The following is a 15,878-nucleotide window of genomic DNA, read 5'->3' as shown; positions in this document are numbered from 1 at the left end:
ATCTGCATGTTCCTACCACATTCCTATACATTATAATTTTGTATAACAACAGCGAAGAAAGGAAGGTGGAATTAACAAAAAAACTGAAAAGATAGCAGGAAGGCATATCTTATTTTTCCTTTATACAAACAGTTCAATAAATGTGTGACCTGATTCATGATTCACATGACTCCATCTCTACTAATCTAGAACAAGAATAAGTGAAAGTGATAAGGAGAAATCTGTAATCTCAGGTATGTTAAGGAAAGAAAACGCTTCTTAGATCTCAGTTCGAAACTTCACTGGAGACTCCTTCATTTGCTGCTCATAGTGAGTATCAAATCTCTCATTAAGTGCTACTGTAAAGTAATTTTTCCAGTCACCTGCAATCCCTATTTTTAAAAAAGAGAAAAAAATAGCAAATATTTAATGTTCAAGTCACCATCCTAAGATTTTCTACTACTGACTGCATTCATTAAGTTACATTAAATCACACTTTTCTTCTAATCTTCAATTTGAGGAATAAAATGTATACCATAGTAATAAACTTAGATGATTTTTTAAAATAGAAAGCAGGGTATGCATTGTGGTGTAGCCTGTTAAATCACCACTTAGGATCCTTCCACCCCACGTTAGAGTACCTGGTTCCAGCCCTGGTTGCTCTGCTTCCTGTTCACCTTCCTGCTCACTTGTCTAGGAAAGCAGCTCAAGTTTTTAGGCCCCTGACACCCATGTGGGAGACTTGGATGGAGTTCTTGGCTCCTGGCTTTGGTCTGGCCCATCCCTGGCTGTTGCAGACACAGAGGAAGTCAACTAGCTGATGGAAAACATTTCTCTCCTCCCCTCCTTCATTCCCTGAGTCTTCCTTCTTAATTCTACTTCAGTAAATGTTTCTGCACTGATTTTCCCTGAAATGTTGTGGTCTCAGGATGAAACCCATACTTTTACTCACTCCCAAAGCATTAAATATCACCTGAATGCAGATAACATTCAATCCAGACTTAAGCCTCTATTTCAAACTGCCTGGATACTGTACACATATCCCAAATCCAAGTATTTTAAAAGTAATTAATTTTTTCCTGCAAACTCTGCTTTCTTTGTAATTTGCCATAACCTGGATTTTGGAAACATCAAGGACCCAAGGAATAAACATGGAAGTTACCCCCTCAAACATCCTCTAATGTATTATTCATACTCAGGCTTTCTTCACCCCCATTGCCTCCTCTGCACTTTCTCATCACTGCCAATGACAGGAGCTCCTTAGCGTGGTCTGACTCTGCCCTTTGCTCTCCATCACACATCCAATGCTCTCCTCGCTGAAGGAATTATTCACCTTTATACATTAGTCAGTAATTCACGCATTCATTCCTCAGAGAATTCTAAACTTTCTATTGAAAAAACCAAGAAAGTAGATGATAGAAAATGTGTACCATGCCTATTGGGTAAAGACTGAAGGTAGAACAGTGAGCAGACCTTTGCAAACAATTATTTTAGGTACTGTGTATCTATAGAAACTATGGAAAAGATGACATAATCTGAAGAGTAGATCATTGAAATCTATTCTGAGAATTGTCTTTGTTTTCAGGCACCAGCTAATTTTGCGCAGTGATAAGTTTCTTATTCCTGTTATTTAAAAAATTAACTGATCCTCTCACTGACAATTCGATTTGAAGAGCAAGATTTTCTCTATTGTGTTTCTGCTTCCTCACCTATCAATAAGACTGCATGACCCATTATTCTGCCCAACCACTTGTCTTTGGAATTTCAAACTGACCTTATTGTATTAGACCATGCCTCTTCTCAAGCAGAGTTGCATCTTGGTCTATTTTGATATTTTTGCTAACAGAGTTGTATTTGAATTCCTACCTTTGCCATTTAGTCTTGGAAGTTCTGTCATCGTCCAAGAAAAAGCTAACTGATCTAAGCTTGTTTCCTCATCTCAAATTGAAATGATAGTAAACGCCTTTTCCTGAATTTCTGATAGAATTTAAAAAGACAATACACAAATATGTAAAATATGTCATACAACAACACAAGTTAGTTTCAAAAGTTATAGCTTCCAGAGAGTATTATTGTTGTTGGTGCCAAGATTGGAGTGCCTACTGGTAAATCTTTGTATAATATGCCACATATGGTAGCAATCAACAAGTAATAGCAACATAGTAGGAATACTGGTAGTGTTTTATGCTTCTCTAGAATGCTAACTTAATAGTATGTTTAAAAGCAGAAGAGCCCTGATGCCATAAACAAGAGTATCAATTTGTTAAGTCAACAACAGGAGTCACTGTGCACTTACTCCTCATGTAGGATCTCTGTCCTTAATGTGCTGTACATTGTGCTTTAATGCTATAACTAGTACTCCAACAGTATTTTTCACTTTGTGTTTCTATGTGGGTGCAAACTGTTGAAATCTTTACTTAATATATGCTAAACTGATCTTCTGTATATAAAGAGAATTGAAAATGAATCTTGATGTGAATGGAAGGGGAGAGGGAGCGGGAAAGGGGAGGGTTGTGGGTGGGAGGGAAGTTATGGGGGGGGGGGAGCCATTGTAATCCTTAAGCTGTACTTTGGAAATTTATATTCATTAAATAAAAGTTAAAAAAAAGCAGAAGAGCCCTAAAAATAAAACAACCTGGGTCCACAGACATTGATATTCCTCAGGAGATTTTGCCTGTAATCATGTCAACTTGACTTCCCATAGCATTGAAGGCAAATAGCATACTTGCTCACCCTTTCTCATGAATGGTGACACTTTTTGATTCATGATTTCCTCCGGCAGAACTGTGTAGTTGGTGGATGGATTATCCTTCATCTCCTGGAATGAGGTGTGCTTTATAATTTTTTCCACAAGCTCCTCTGATGGCTTCCTCCCGAGGAACTGTATCAATTTCACCACCTCTTTTCTGATATCCTAGAAAGAAGAAAAGAGGTTTTGAAGACTATCTTGCTAAAATTTTTCAGCATTCAATGCCCTTTGGATAAAAACACGAGATAGATTAAAAAAAAATCTGTCTCTACATCCACTCATGTTGGAATTAGGAATCTCGTGAAGAAAACCCCTTCTTGGAGAAGTGTCTTCTTGGGAAAAAAAAAAAAATCTTGTGGCATGAATGTTGTTCTCACCAACAAAAAATGTTTGTATTAGTGACTTGATGCTCAATGTGATGATGATGATTGGAGTGTGTAACAGGTACGACTAAATGGGAGGTCCTTCTGTTATTTGGGATGTGTCCTTAGAAGGGATTGTGGAAAACTTTTAACGCCTTGTTTGGTGGTGCAGTTGGTTCATTTCCTTAATCACAATTCCCCCTTGATGTGATGCCATCAGCCACTTGACCCTCAAAAAAAGCCAGTCCAATGGGCTGCATGGTCTTGGACTCTGGACCTGTAGATCTGTGTGCTAGCTTAACCTCTGTGTAAAGTTAGTCTGCTGAGTATTATGTTACAGTGATAAAACATGTACTAATACACTATTCTAAGCATAATTCTTCCTCATCCACAAAATGGATGTGAAGCCTACTTCAAATATGGTTAGAAAACTTAAATGTGATGTTTATAAATTGCTTAATGTATCCCTTAATGCATAGTGCATACTCAATAACTTTTTATATAAATATGAATATATATTCTCAAAGTCTACAGTGCAAGTCAAGTTTGGGAACTGAACAGCTGCAGTTAACTTTAATTTTTCTCCTAGTTTTTTGGAATAATTCATGGGCAGCAATAAAACAGAAAGAGTAAGAGTAGGTATAAAAACTCTACCTTTTTATACTGTCTTTCTACTAAATATGTAACATCAAATGTACAAGAGGATTTCAAAAAATTCATTGAAAATAAAATTAAAATAGGAATTGATTAAACTGCAAATTTTTGAAATTCACAAATTCAGTATTCAAAGAGCTTATGGAAATGTGTATTATGAAAAACTATGAATTTCAATAATATTTGTATCAAAGTAAACTTATCTTTTAGTTCCATTCTTCTACAGTTTTTTGAAGTACTCTCATGTATGTCCTATAGCTACAAACATACTTTTTCTATGCCACTCCTATGCTATATCTCAGCTAAATCACTCAGGTATCTATTTGTAATATCAACTGAATTTTTTATTCTGCTGCACAATTCTGTCTGCAAAAAGCTGTGTCCAAATCCTATGCCTGACTAATTAAATCTGGCTTTTCAAATTTCACCTTATCTATTATTTTCTTTCAGATGATATACTTGACTATCCCAATTTTAGTTAGATGACCCTATTTTTGTTCTATATTAACTCAAGCAAATCTATACATTATGTGCTTTTTTATGTCTTATTTATCTTACATGAAAGATCATCTCTACATACATAATGTTTATATGCCTTGTTCTCTTTCCAGTTGATACACTGAAGGACAAGAAAGATCAATTTATTCATTCTTAAGCTTCTCATTGATTCAAATGTAGAAGAAAGTAAACATGACCATTATTGATCAAAGTAGGGAGTTAGAGGATGCAAAGTATTTGAGTTGTAATTTTTATCTCTTTTTATTACTTCAAATGTTAAGTATAATTATTTTATAATTTCCATCTGATTATTCCAAAATTTAGATTTAAAGACTAATTGACTACTTGTCTGTCCTGATTCTTGAGTTGTATATGTGTATTATTGAGATGTGTTACTGTGTTATGAACTTAAGATCTTTAAAGTTTTATCTTTGGAAATATTTGAAGCTTGAGATTCAAATATATTTATTTACATAATATTATTATTTACTAGTTTCAAGTCTGTACCAAAATATATGAATTTCGGTAGTATTTTCCTCTCAAAATTTTTGGAGGTGGTTGCGATCATTTATATAAAAGTAGATTTTTGTATCCAGAAAGTTTTCAAAAGCTAGAATCTTAGAAATTGCCAAATTGCCTATGCGCTTTAAATTCTCACCTCTTTCATATCTTCATAGAAAATAAATAGCACTCGTGGATTCTTACTCTTCTCCCACCAAGAATTTACATGCTTATACCAGGAACCATAAGGAACTAAAATTAGAGAAAAAAACATAAAGCCACAATATCATCTGTCTTCATCTCTGAAATAAGTGTAAAAACAGTAATGTCAACAAAGAATTTATATGAATTATTATGGACTGACAACTGGTAGACCAGCTGTCCTTCTGAAGCAAAGTTCTCTATGGTCAGACTTGTACAGAAATGTCCTTGTTAGAAACACAATGTCAACTTTTATTATTATTCCATGTTTGTGTCACAGGAAAGATGAGAGAAGTCTATCGTATCAATTTGATCAAGAGCTTCTGAGAGCATTTTTGACACTGGTGTGTGTGCATGTGGGTGTGTGTGTGTGTCTGTGTGGGTGTGTGTGTGTGTGTGAAACAGATTAGGTGAAGGAAGTTGAATTACTGGGACTATCAATGGTCTAATAGTTAGAAGTGTTGGGTCCAGGTGTCCAGTTTACCATTTACAAACTAGCTTTGACAACTGAAGCTAAACCTATATGAATATATATTACACTACTAGCAGTTTAGACAGTAAGAGATGTTCCCTTGGTGTCAGTTTCACTCCAGAACATTTGAAGACTTTGGAGATGATTTGATATAACTAAATTAGAACATTAGAAGAGTTTGGAGACGATGTGATGTAACCTATGCTGTCTATTCCTTTCTCTTTCTTGCTCTCCTTTTCCCACTGCACAAGTATTTCATATGATTAAAACTGACGAAACAGTGTGATGATATGAGTCACGGTATTCTGTGTGTTAAGTCGGTGTGTACCTCCTCTGCTCTTTGACTCTATCAAGCAATTAATCTGGACAAGAAAAGTTCTTCAATGATAATTACAGTGAATTTATTCAATTTTTGTGCAGGAGCAACACTACTTTGCTCTGTCCTACAATGGTGGTCTTGACAACCTTAACACATGTGTTTTATCCCCAGTACTTTTGTCACAATGTTTTTAAAAATCTACCAACAGGAGCCAGCGCTGTGGTGCAGCGGGTTAATGCCCTGGTCTGAAGCGCCAGCATCCCATATGGGCGCCAGTTCTAGTCCCGGCTGCTCCACTTCCAATCCAGCTCTCTGCTAAGGCCTGGGAAAGCAGTAGAAGATGGCTCAAGTCCTTGGTCCCCTACACCCGTGTTGGAGACCCCGAAGAGGCTCCTGGATCCTGGCTTGGGATAGATGCAACTCTGGCCATTGAGGCCAATTGGGGAGTGAACCAGCAGATGGAACCATCGGATGATCGCGCTCTCTCTCTCTCTCTCTCTCTCTCTGCCTCTCCTCTATCTGTGTAACTCTGACTTTCAAGTAAATAAACAAATCTTATTAAAAAAATCTATCAACAAACACAAACTACATATAGCCTTCTTTTATTGAGTCAATATTTTGTGCTAAGAATATAAAAATGGCATTATTCTTTTCCTTTCAATGATTGCCACAGCATTAGAATAGCCTTCTTTAATGAATACCAAACTGTCACACACCCTTTATTCCTCAAATCCAAAAACTCAGGTGCTTTATTCTAAGTGTTTATTTAAAAGATAAAACTCTCTAAAACATCTGCCCACCTACTCTTTACCCGTCTGTGAAATCTTGTTGAAATAAACTGCACAGTGGGTATAATGAACAACGATTTTGTAGATAGTCTAATGTCTCTGTGGTTCTGGCTCCATATAACATCTGGCATTTTCCTTGGAAGCAAATGAGCATTCTCCCTCTTCCCCTCTTCTCTTCCCCCTATCTCCACTTTGTTCAAAATAACTTTAATAACATGTTGGAAAACACTTTTACAATAAAAAAAAGAGAGAAGATGGAGAATTGGACATTGACTCTCAATCTTGGAGAAAAAAGTTTACTTCAATCCCCAAAATCACTTCAATATATTGACTTTTAGGCTTTGGACAACAGAGTTCAGACTCGGCAATTTGCTACCCACATCTCAAATTTCTCAAATTCCTGTGCTTGATCGAAGCCTTAAGAGCTGCTACAATTTCTATGTTTTCATTAAAGATCAGGAAAGATAACAACAGATGAATATTTTTTTCAGAGATGTCATTTGTCTTGTATCTTTATTTAAGTGTTAAAAGAAGTGGTTCCTACCTTGTGCGTGCATAAACTTCTCCACAAATTCTGGAAAAGTTCCAGGATTTGGATAAGCATTTACCATTTGAAAGAAATGATAATATGAAACAGCCACATCCTTAGCATTCCGGCCAAGATAAATCATCTAAGAGTATGAAATAATGTATTAGATCACTCAATAGTTTTTCACATACAGTGTCATCAAAATTCAAAAAGAGCATTTATGTTTTCAATCATAAATATAGTACATTTTCATACTATGAAATAAAAAAGCATACAAAGAATACTGGGACCATCATTTGGCACTGTGTATAAGATGCTATTTGGGATTCCTGTATTTCATATAATAGATCCTGGTTCAATTCCCAGATTAACTCCTGATTCCAGCTTCCCCTAATGTGTGCCCTGAGCTCAAGTAATTGATTCCTACCACCCACATGAGACAGTTGGCTTTCTGGTTATTGATTTTGGCCTACATTTCAAAAATAAATAAAATAAAATTTAAAAAGGATTGTCCTCTTAACTCTCCATTATTTACTGGCTATGATCAGGCTCTCAACTTTGTCTTACTGAAGTTTCTATATTTGCAAATAAATTTAATGAAATCTCCTAGTTTATTAGCCATATCCTAAATCTTGACATCACTTTGGAAGTCTCATTTTGAAGCTTTATTCTAAGCCAGAATGTTTTCTTCCAAGAAAGTCCTGCTTCATTTTTCCTCACCATCAGTTATTCAATATAATTCTCCTATTATGATGTCAATGCCTCAAATCCACTGATCTTAATCATTTCCCTTACTATTGGTCTGCACTTTTTTGCCACTTTATTCTCTTTATCACATAGCTTTTGGTCCAACATTCCAAACACACTTTATAAATACCCTGAATCTATCAGTCTTTTTGCTTACCTAGTGAATCACACTGGAAATATCTCAAACATGAATCTTCTATCCAACTGTCTCTTACTATGTGATGATCTCTGAGACACAAGCAGTTTTGTGAAGATCTGGATTTTTATACATGTCTGATACCTATTTTCATTTGTGAGGGATTAACAGCAACCCTGCAACCCACTTTGCAAAGGAAGAAAGCAACTTGGTCAAATCTCTTGAAAAAGCTACAAATAGCATATCTCCTGAAAAATATATAACTTCTATGAGAGTACTGTAAGTGGTTCTTGGAAAATGAAGTAAAAACATAATTTTATTTTGGAGCAAAAGGTTTCAATTCTATGCATATGAGGAGTCTTCAAAATTTTCATGGTAAACATATATGAAGAAAAATTATATACAGATTTCAAAGTATTTTCAGCAAAACAAATGTATCTGGCTGGCGCCGCGGCTCAGTAGGCTAATCCTCCACCTTGTGGCGCCGGCACACCGGGTTCTAGTCCCGGTCAGGGCACTGATCCTGTCCTGGTTGCCCCTCTTCCAGGCCAGCTCTCTGCTGTGGCCCAGTAGTGCAGTGGAGGATGGCCCAAGTCCTTGGGCCCTGCACCCCATGGGAGACCAGGAAAAGCACCTGGCTCCTGCCATCGGATCAGCGCTGTGCGCCGGCCGCAGCATGCCTACCACGGCGGCCATTGGAGGGTGAACCAACGGCAAAAGGAAGACCTATCTCTCTGTCTCTCTCTCACTGTCCACTCTGCCTGTCAAAAATAAAATATATATATATATATATATATATATATCTATGAATTCAGTTTTTCAGAAAACATATTAAAGTACCCTCATATTTACAATGACAGAATCTCATGCATGAGATGAATACATGGTCTATCTAGAATAACTTATGATAAGAACAAACATCATCAAAATTGTTGGAATTTTGGTCCATAGATTTTTAGAAAATGTCAAATAAGTTATGTGACATGTTAAGAGTACAAAGTTGAAATGTTTCAGGATTAAGATTATGGCCCTTTTTTGTAAGTGGTTATAATATTTTTTCTTTTTTTTTAACTTTTATTTAATGAATATAAGTTTCCAATGTACAGCTTATGGATTACAATGGCTTCCCCTTCCCATAACTTCCCTCCCACCCGCAACCCTCCCCTCTCCCGCTCCCTTTCCCCTTCAATTCACATCAAGATTCATTTTCAATTCTCTTTATATACAGAAGATCAATTTAGTATATATTAAGTAAAGATTTCAACAGTTTGCACCCACATAGAAACACAAAGTGAAACATACTGTTGGAGTACTAGTTATAGCATTAAGTCACAATGTACAGCACATTAAGGACAGAGATCCCACATGAGGAGCAAGTGCACAGTGACTCCTGTTGTTGACCCAACAAATTGACAATCTACTTTACGGTGCCAGTAACCACCCTAGGCTCTCGTCATGAGTTGCCAAGGTTATGGAAGCCTTCCAAGTTCGCCAACTCTGATCATATTTAGACAAGGTCATAAAAGACAGGGTGAGGATAGTAACCAATGATCCTAAGAGTGGCATTAACCAGGTCTGAACAATTATACAGCATTAAGTGGGGAAGAGGACCATCAGTACACACAGGTTGGGAGTAGAGCCATTGGTGGTAGAGTAGAGGTTATGATTACAAAGGAATGAGGCCCAAGTGCACTAGACAGGGCCTAGAACAAAGGACAGAGTCATTATTAGAGGAGCTAAGAAAGGTGCTGTCTAAGCTACAATTAAGTTTTCTGATTGAGAGGCAAATAGATCCTGACAGAAGGGGCTTGATAATAATCTGTTGGGCTTTAGGCCTTGTAAGTTAAGAGGCCCAGACCTATCTATCTCTTCACATGGGGTACATCCTAAGGGATGCGTGAACCACCTGAGGGAAGGCACTCTGTTGACTTTCATTACTTGGCTGGCCTGGGAGGAGAGCTAGCCAGGTAAAGGCAGGTGGCATCTCTAACAAGTTATTTACAGTTCTGCCTGTAATGTTGCTGACCCTACTTGGTCGTCCCCTCAGCTGCAGGGGTCATTTTGGAAGTTGGGCTGAGTGAAGGGCTTTTCAGCTTAGAGCCAATAAGATCTGTGGCTCTGACCTGGGCATCCTTCGACTCCAGGGCAGGTCCATTTCCAGTGATCCAACTCTTGGCAGAGCTGCCAGGGCTCTTCACAAGCTGACTTCTGCTGAAGCCCAGGCTTACCACATTAAAAGCCACTGCAGTGGACTGGCCTGTTGGGTCTCCTTGAGGGCAGATCACTGTACTGATCAGCCATTAATAGGCCTGCCACCCATTGCTTCTGATGCCTAGCTTTCTTTTCCTCCTGGTTTTTGTTAAAGCAGACCAGAGGATGCAAGTCAAGGGAGTGCCCAAATCCCATCTCTAATCAGCATTGCCCCCAGACATCATGCTTAGCCTGTACTTTGGGATTATATATGATGTGCTTTCTATAAACCAAAGCTGATCATGTAAATTATCAACTTAACATGTCTGTAACTTCTCATTACCAATGAAGTAGACCGCAGACTTCCTAACTCTCCTACAACTGGTTCTTATAATGGAGCCCTACCTTATTTCTTCACTCATAATGCCAGTTGTGTATATTTAACCTTCTATCCAAATTCATCTGGTTTCAGATTCCCCTGAGGTTACATCTGGGTTTGCACAACCTAGCTGATATGCACCCTATGAATATGAGAAGAAATGTTACTTGCTCTTGGATTCCTTCCTGTTCCCAGCTGAGTCCGAATTTTTCTCTTACTTGATCTTGTTACCCCCTGCCTTGTCTGTTTTCATGCCCCTTTCCTCCAATGGACACTGTCTGTGAAGATAGGATTGCATGTATCTTATTATGTCCCTAGCACAGAATAGGCAGTGCTAGAGTCTAAATATATTTATCCTTTTCCAAACACTTGTGGAAATTTAATCCCAATTGTGAAGTATTGAGGATGGAAATGCAACCCAAATATGATGTATAGAAATGGGCCTTTATGAGGTGATTAGGATTGGCTAAAGCCGTTAAGATGGAGCCTCCATGGTTAAATATTGGTGACTCTATAAGGAAGGGGAGAACAGTCAGAACACAAGTGCAAATACTCCCTGCCTCCTTCCATGGGTGCCCTGCGCCACCTCATGACTCTGCCGTCAAGGCCCCAGTCTCAGCACCTCTTCCTCGGAACAGAACCATGAGCCAAAAGAGACCTTTTCCTTATGGCTGCAGCGTTCTGTGGTGTTGTGTTATAGCAACAGAAAATGCATTGAAAAGGGCGCTCAATTAAGTTATAAGATATTTGTGCTGTTGAGCCTTTTCTGATTCATTTGCATGCTTCTCAATGCCAAATATAGTAGCAACAAAAAGAGGACATTTGATTCAATCAACAATAGCAAGAAAGACAAAAGTAGTTACCATTTACACAGTATAATAGGCATGATGTTAAGCAATTTTATAAGCATTGTAACCACTCTGTAAAGGAGGTGCTTTTATTATTCTTTTACAGACAAGGAAACTGGAGCTTAAAAAATTTATCCTTTGCTTTTTTCCAGAATTATCTCAAGCAAATAGCAGAACTGATGTTGAAATCTAGGCTGACCATACTGAATATAATCCATATTCATTGAATTTCTTGAGATTCACTGAAATAATAAATATATAAGCTTGCATAAGACTTAAAGTAGTATCTTACTTTATTATTCTAAAGTTTATATGAGTTTGATGCGGTTCTGAGAATGTTTGACTCTGGTTACCTTGCAGTTATTTTCCCAAAATGAGACTGGAAGAAGTTCAGGAGGTAGATGAGTCTTCACTATCCTAGGAGATGCCATCTCTTTCAATTGTTTAACTCCTGATTTTTAAAAAATTTAAGGTTAAGTGACTTCAAAAAGCATGAATATTTACATGGATTTACATAGATATTTTAAAAAAGAGAAATAAATCTAAGAATCTATGGCATGCTTATAATGCTACCTACTATGAAAAATATAGAAAGAAGAAATTACAAATAAAACAATCAGATAAAATTTCACCACCCATGCAAAATTATTATTGAAATTTTGCTAACAAACCTTTTATATATATGTATTTCTGCTTTTGCTTACAATTTCTTTGCTACTAATATCTACATTCTACCTTAGAATATTTGCCTGTAAACTTTTAAAAATAACTTAAATATTACCATTCATGACATCTTCTTTTCTGCATTCCAGGAAAGGTATTCTATTAAAAATTGCATCTTCTTTGCACTTTTCCACATCACCCTCTGTATAGATCATATATACAATTTCACTAACCCAGGTGGTACCTGTGAAAAGTGAACCAATCTTAGTCTCCACTGACCATGCAGGCCTGATGATGGGAGTGCTGGATTTTTAGGTGGATAAAGCAGGAAGATACTAACACAATATTATTTAAAAGATGTCTAAATACCTATAGACTCAAGAAAAATTTCCCCCAATATTTAATCTTATGAGGCCCCAAAATAGCCTCAGTAAATAAGAATGAATTTTATAGTAAAACACATGTGATAAGTGTGTCCAAATTTACCCATAGTGAGTTGTGACGTTTTGCAAACTGATAACATTGTGGATTTCAATTTTGGTAACTAAAAAGTAAGGAGACTTGAAAAAGTACTGATGCACCAAAGTACTCTTTCAACAAACTTTCATAATAACTTACTATACATCAGTCTGTATCTTAGTGCAAAGTCTTTAAGAAAGTATAAATCAAGTCCCTGCCCTATGATGACCAAAGGCCTTTTAAAGAATCAGAATCTGTGTTCAATAATGACAGCACTTAACTTTTCTTAATATTATAATATAAGGGACACTGAGGTATAAAAGACTACAAAGAAAGAACACATAACTCAATGTGCTGTTGACATGGTAGCTGCTGTTTAGGTAGATATTTCTTGACAAAAAATATCTTCAATAGGACATGGTAATTGAACTTAGGCTTAATATATTACAGGTATAATTCACCATTTGTGGGAGGTAGAGAGGGGACTATTAAGCAAAATAATGATCTATGTTTTTTTTTAATCAAGGCTAGATACTTAAGAATGATGTAGTACTGAGAAAAATATTGGAAATAAACTTTATAGCCCATACAAGAATCTACCCGAATAGATGAGAGGGGATGAGGTCACAGAGGCAAGCAGATGGCAAAGTGTAAAGTGCCATGCAGTTCATACTAGAGGGTCTTAGTTGTTTATAAAAATTATGAAAAAGCATTGACGAATCTTAAGAAGATAGCAATATTATAAGATCATATTTTATAAGAATCTCTTCTCAAATAAAACAAGCACAGCAATGGAGTGAGGGATCAATAAGGACACAAGAGATCCTGAAAAAAGGCTGACTGTGAGGCATTTCAAAGAAACCAAATGGAAAAATGTTTTGGTTCATTGCATAGGGAAGAAGCAAGAGGAACAGCTCTCAAATTTCCTCTTCACATGATTGGTATTGTGCCAACATTGATCCCAACCAGGAAATGGAGGAACAATTTCAGAGTTAGAGTAGCCAAATGTATTTACTGCTTGACATAGTTTTGAGCTCTAAATGGAACAATCAGATAGATAGAAAAGTCTGGATTTTATTGTTTGAATTTCTGAAGATATATTAGGATTGTGAGATGCCACAACTGTGTTAACAGTTGAGCTAACCTCAGAAATAAAAGCATTCCTTAAAACTGGAAGCTTATGTGTAGATATTAAAGACAGGCACTAGTTAGCTGAAAGTGTTTAGGGAGTGGTGCGGGTGGGAGGGAAGTTATGGGTGGGGGGAAAGCCATTGAAATCCATAAACTGTACTTTGGAAATTTATATTTACTAAATAAAAGTTTTTTAAAAAAGAATATCTTTGAAAAATGCTTAATATTTGTGTATCCAGAACTGACATTGAAGATAAAAGGCAAACACAACTGCTAGTTTTAAATATTCACTGTGGAATGAATACATATTCATTCTTCTATATTACACAAACTTCCAATGTTATCAATACTATCCATCTATCAATATGTTGTCCAGTTCTAGACTATGGTCATGAGATAGAGCAATAATATGCCACTTTTTGTACTCCTACATGTGTCATTTAATTTGAAAAATGGATATATAAGAAGTGAAGAGCTTAATATTTACCATTCAAGATGGATTGATAATTCTTGCTGAAAAAGAAACAACTTCAAAGGAGACTTACCAGATTTAGGGTAGGTGGCAATAACAAGATCATCTGGTCTTGCCTGGAATGTTTCCACATCATCCCAATACTGGACAAACTCTTTATACATTAGAATGCCATGGACCTCATCGAAGTTTTCATAATACTCAGAATTGCGAGAATCCATTTAGTGGTACACTAAAAAAATTGTATGTGTTATGCTTTGTATTTATTTTACAATGTTTTATCATTAACAATAATAACATACATTGAAATTTTCCTAAATGTTAGCACTTCTTAGCTGTTGTGTAAATGGAGTAAAAGCACATTAGAATTGTATGATACATAATCTTCTTCCTTGAGTTTTCAATTTTATAAACATAGATCTATTATATGAAAGAATAAGAAAATATAACAATAAAGTATGGTATACATAGCACATTCTATGATAGGAAAGAGCAACAGAATCTTCAGCTTCTGTCAGAAAAAATGAAATGTGAAAAAGGCTAAATAATCCACAAATGCAATGATATTTGGCAAAAGTTTCAATTATATATACATTAAATAAAATAAAATTGATGGTCATATTTAAGAGTTATTGCCAGATCTCTAAGTCAGAGCTTCCTTCATTCCTTTGTAAAGGTAATTTAATGAAAAGAATTCAAATTCTTGGGGAATATACTTAAAAGAAAATAAAATTAATGACACTGTAATGGTTATATCTAAGACACAGAACCTCGAGAGTCCCTGATTCCCATATGATCACTAATGTTGTCTTGACTTTTCTCCCTCACTTGAACAGTGAACTATTAGACACTCACATTATTGATTTGCTTTAAAATTATAAAGCTGAGCAAGATTGTTCCAATTCATCTTTATATCCTAACAATAATTTTATGTCCAAGGTTAGCGATAAAATTTTTAATTAAACAAATTTTCCTCCATTTGCTTTCAGCTTTCATTAATATCTATTTTTCAGCTACCAAGTTTAGCCTCTTAACAGTTTAAGACGGAGCACCTCAACAAACTCTGCTCTTCTGCAGTGTTAACCTTTCTGAATCACCTTCTTATTCCCTCTAGCCCAGAAAGATACCTGGTAACTTGTTGTATCCTTATACGTTGGTGGTAGATGCAGTTTTTAGTATCTTTATCACTGAGTCTGTATTATAATAAAAGCCTCTTGGAAACTGGAAATGATTCTTTTAGTTACCTACTCTGTTTCCACTAATATACAGAATTTCAATTCTTAAGAGATCCATTGTAAAGAGGAAATTGAATTAATAGATGTGGTAACAAAAGTATTAGTCATAAAGAAAAAAAAATACCTGAGGATAAAATCCCTATTTACAAAGATTAATGCCCTACAAATTAAACTAAATAATTCAACCATTGATTTTACTGAAGGCTCTGGTGGTGTTCCCCTGACTACATTTCTAGGCTATAAACCATAGACATAGATGTTGTCTCTTAGTTCTGCTTCACCAATACCTTATGCTACATCCAAAAGGATCCATATCCACTATTTCCTGTGTTTCTTGACTTTATGGTCACCAGTGTAGTTCAGAACCACTCTAATTCCCAACTGGATATAAAAATAGTCTTCCACCTGCCCTTTGTGTAAAGAGTGTAGCCCACCTCTCTCCAAAACCACGCAGTGGCGGAAAATAGCTGTTATTTATTAGGCACTTTGTACCAAACTTGAAAAGTTTTCTTTTACAGACTTACTTACATTCATAAAATTCCATGAAAATGCAGGCCACTGTTTAA

The 15,878-nt window shown here is 36.2% G+C and overlaps 1 protein-coding gene across 1 annotated transcript; it reads right to left on the bottom strand.

Annotated features, from left to right (window-relative positions):
* Positions 1-258: 258 nt before the first annotated feature.
* Positions 259-14,298, bottom strand: LOC133765690 (sulfotransferase 1E1-like). Its single transcript, XM_062199229.1, has 7 exons — positions 14,151-14,298; positions 12,134-12,259; positions 11,706-11,803; positions 7,068-7,194; positions 4,901-4,995; positions 2,713-2,893; positions 259-371 (listed from the first exon to the last, which is right to left on the bottom strand). Exons 1-7 carry the CDS (start codon positions 14,296-14,298, stop codon positions 259-261), a joined length of 888 nt encoding a protein of 295 aa, XP_062055213.1.
* Positions 14,299-15,878: the final 1,580 nt, after the last annotated feature.

The sequence above is a fragment of the Lepus europaeus genome, chromosome 8 (genome assembly GCF_033115175.1).
Source record: "Lepus europaeus isolate LE1 chromosome 8, mLepTim1.pri, whole genome shotgun sequence".
NCBI classification, from domain to species: domain Eukaryota; kingdom Metazoa; phylum Chordata; class Mammalia; order Lagomorpha; family Leporidae; genus Lepus; species Lepus europaeus.
Note: the sequence above shows the minus strand (reverse complement) of the source record. Positions and strands in the feature narration are given on the sequence as shown.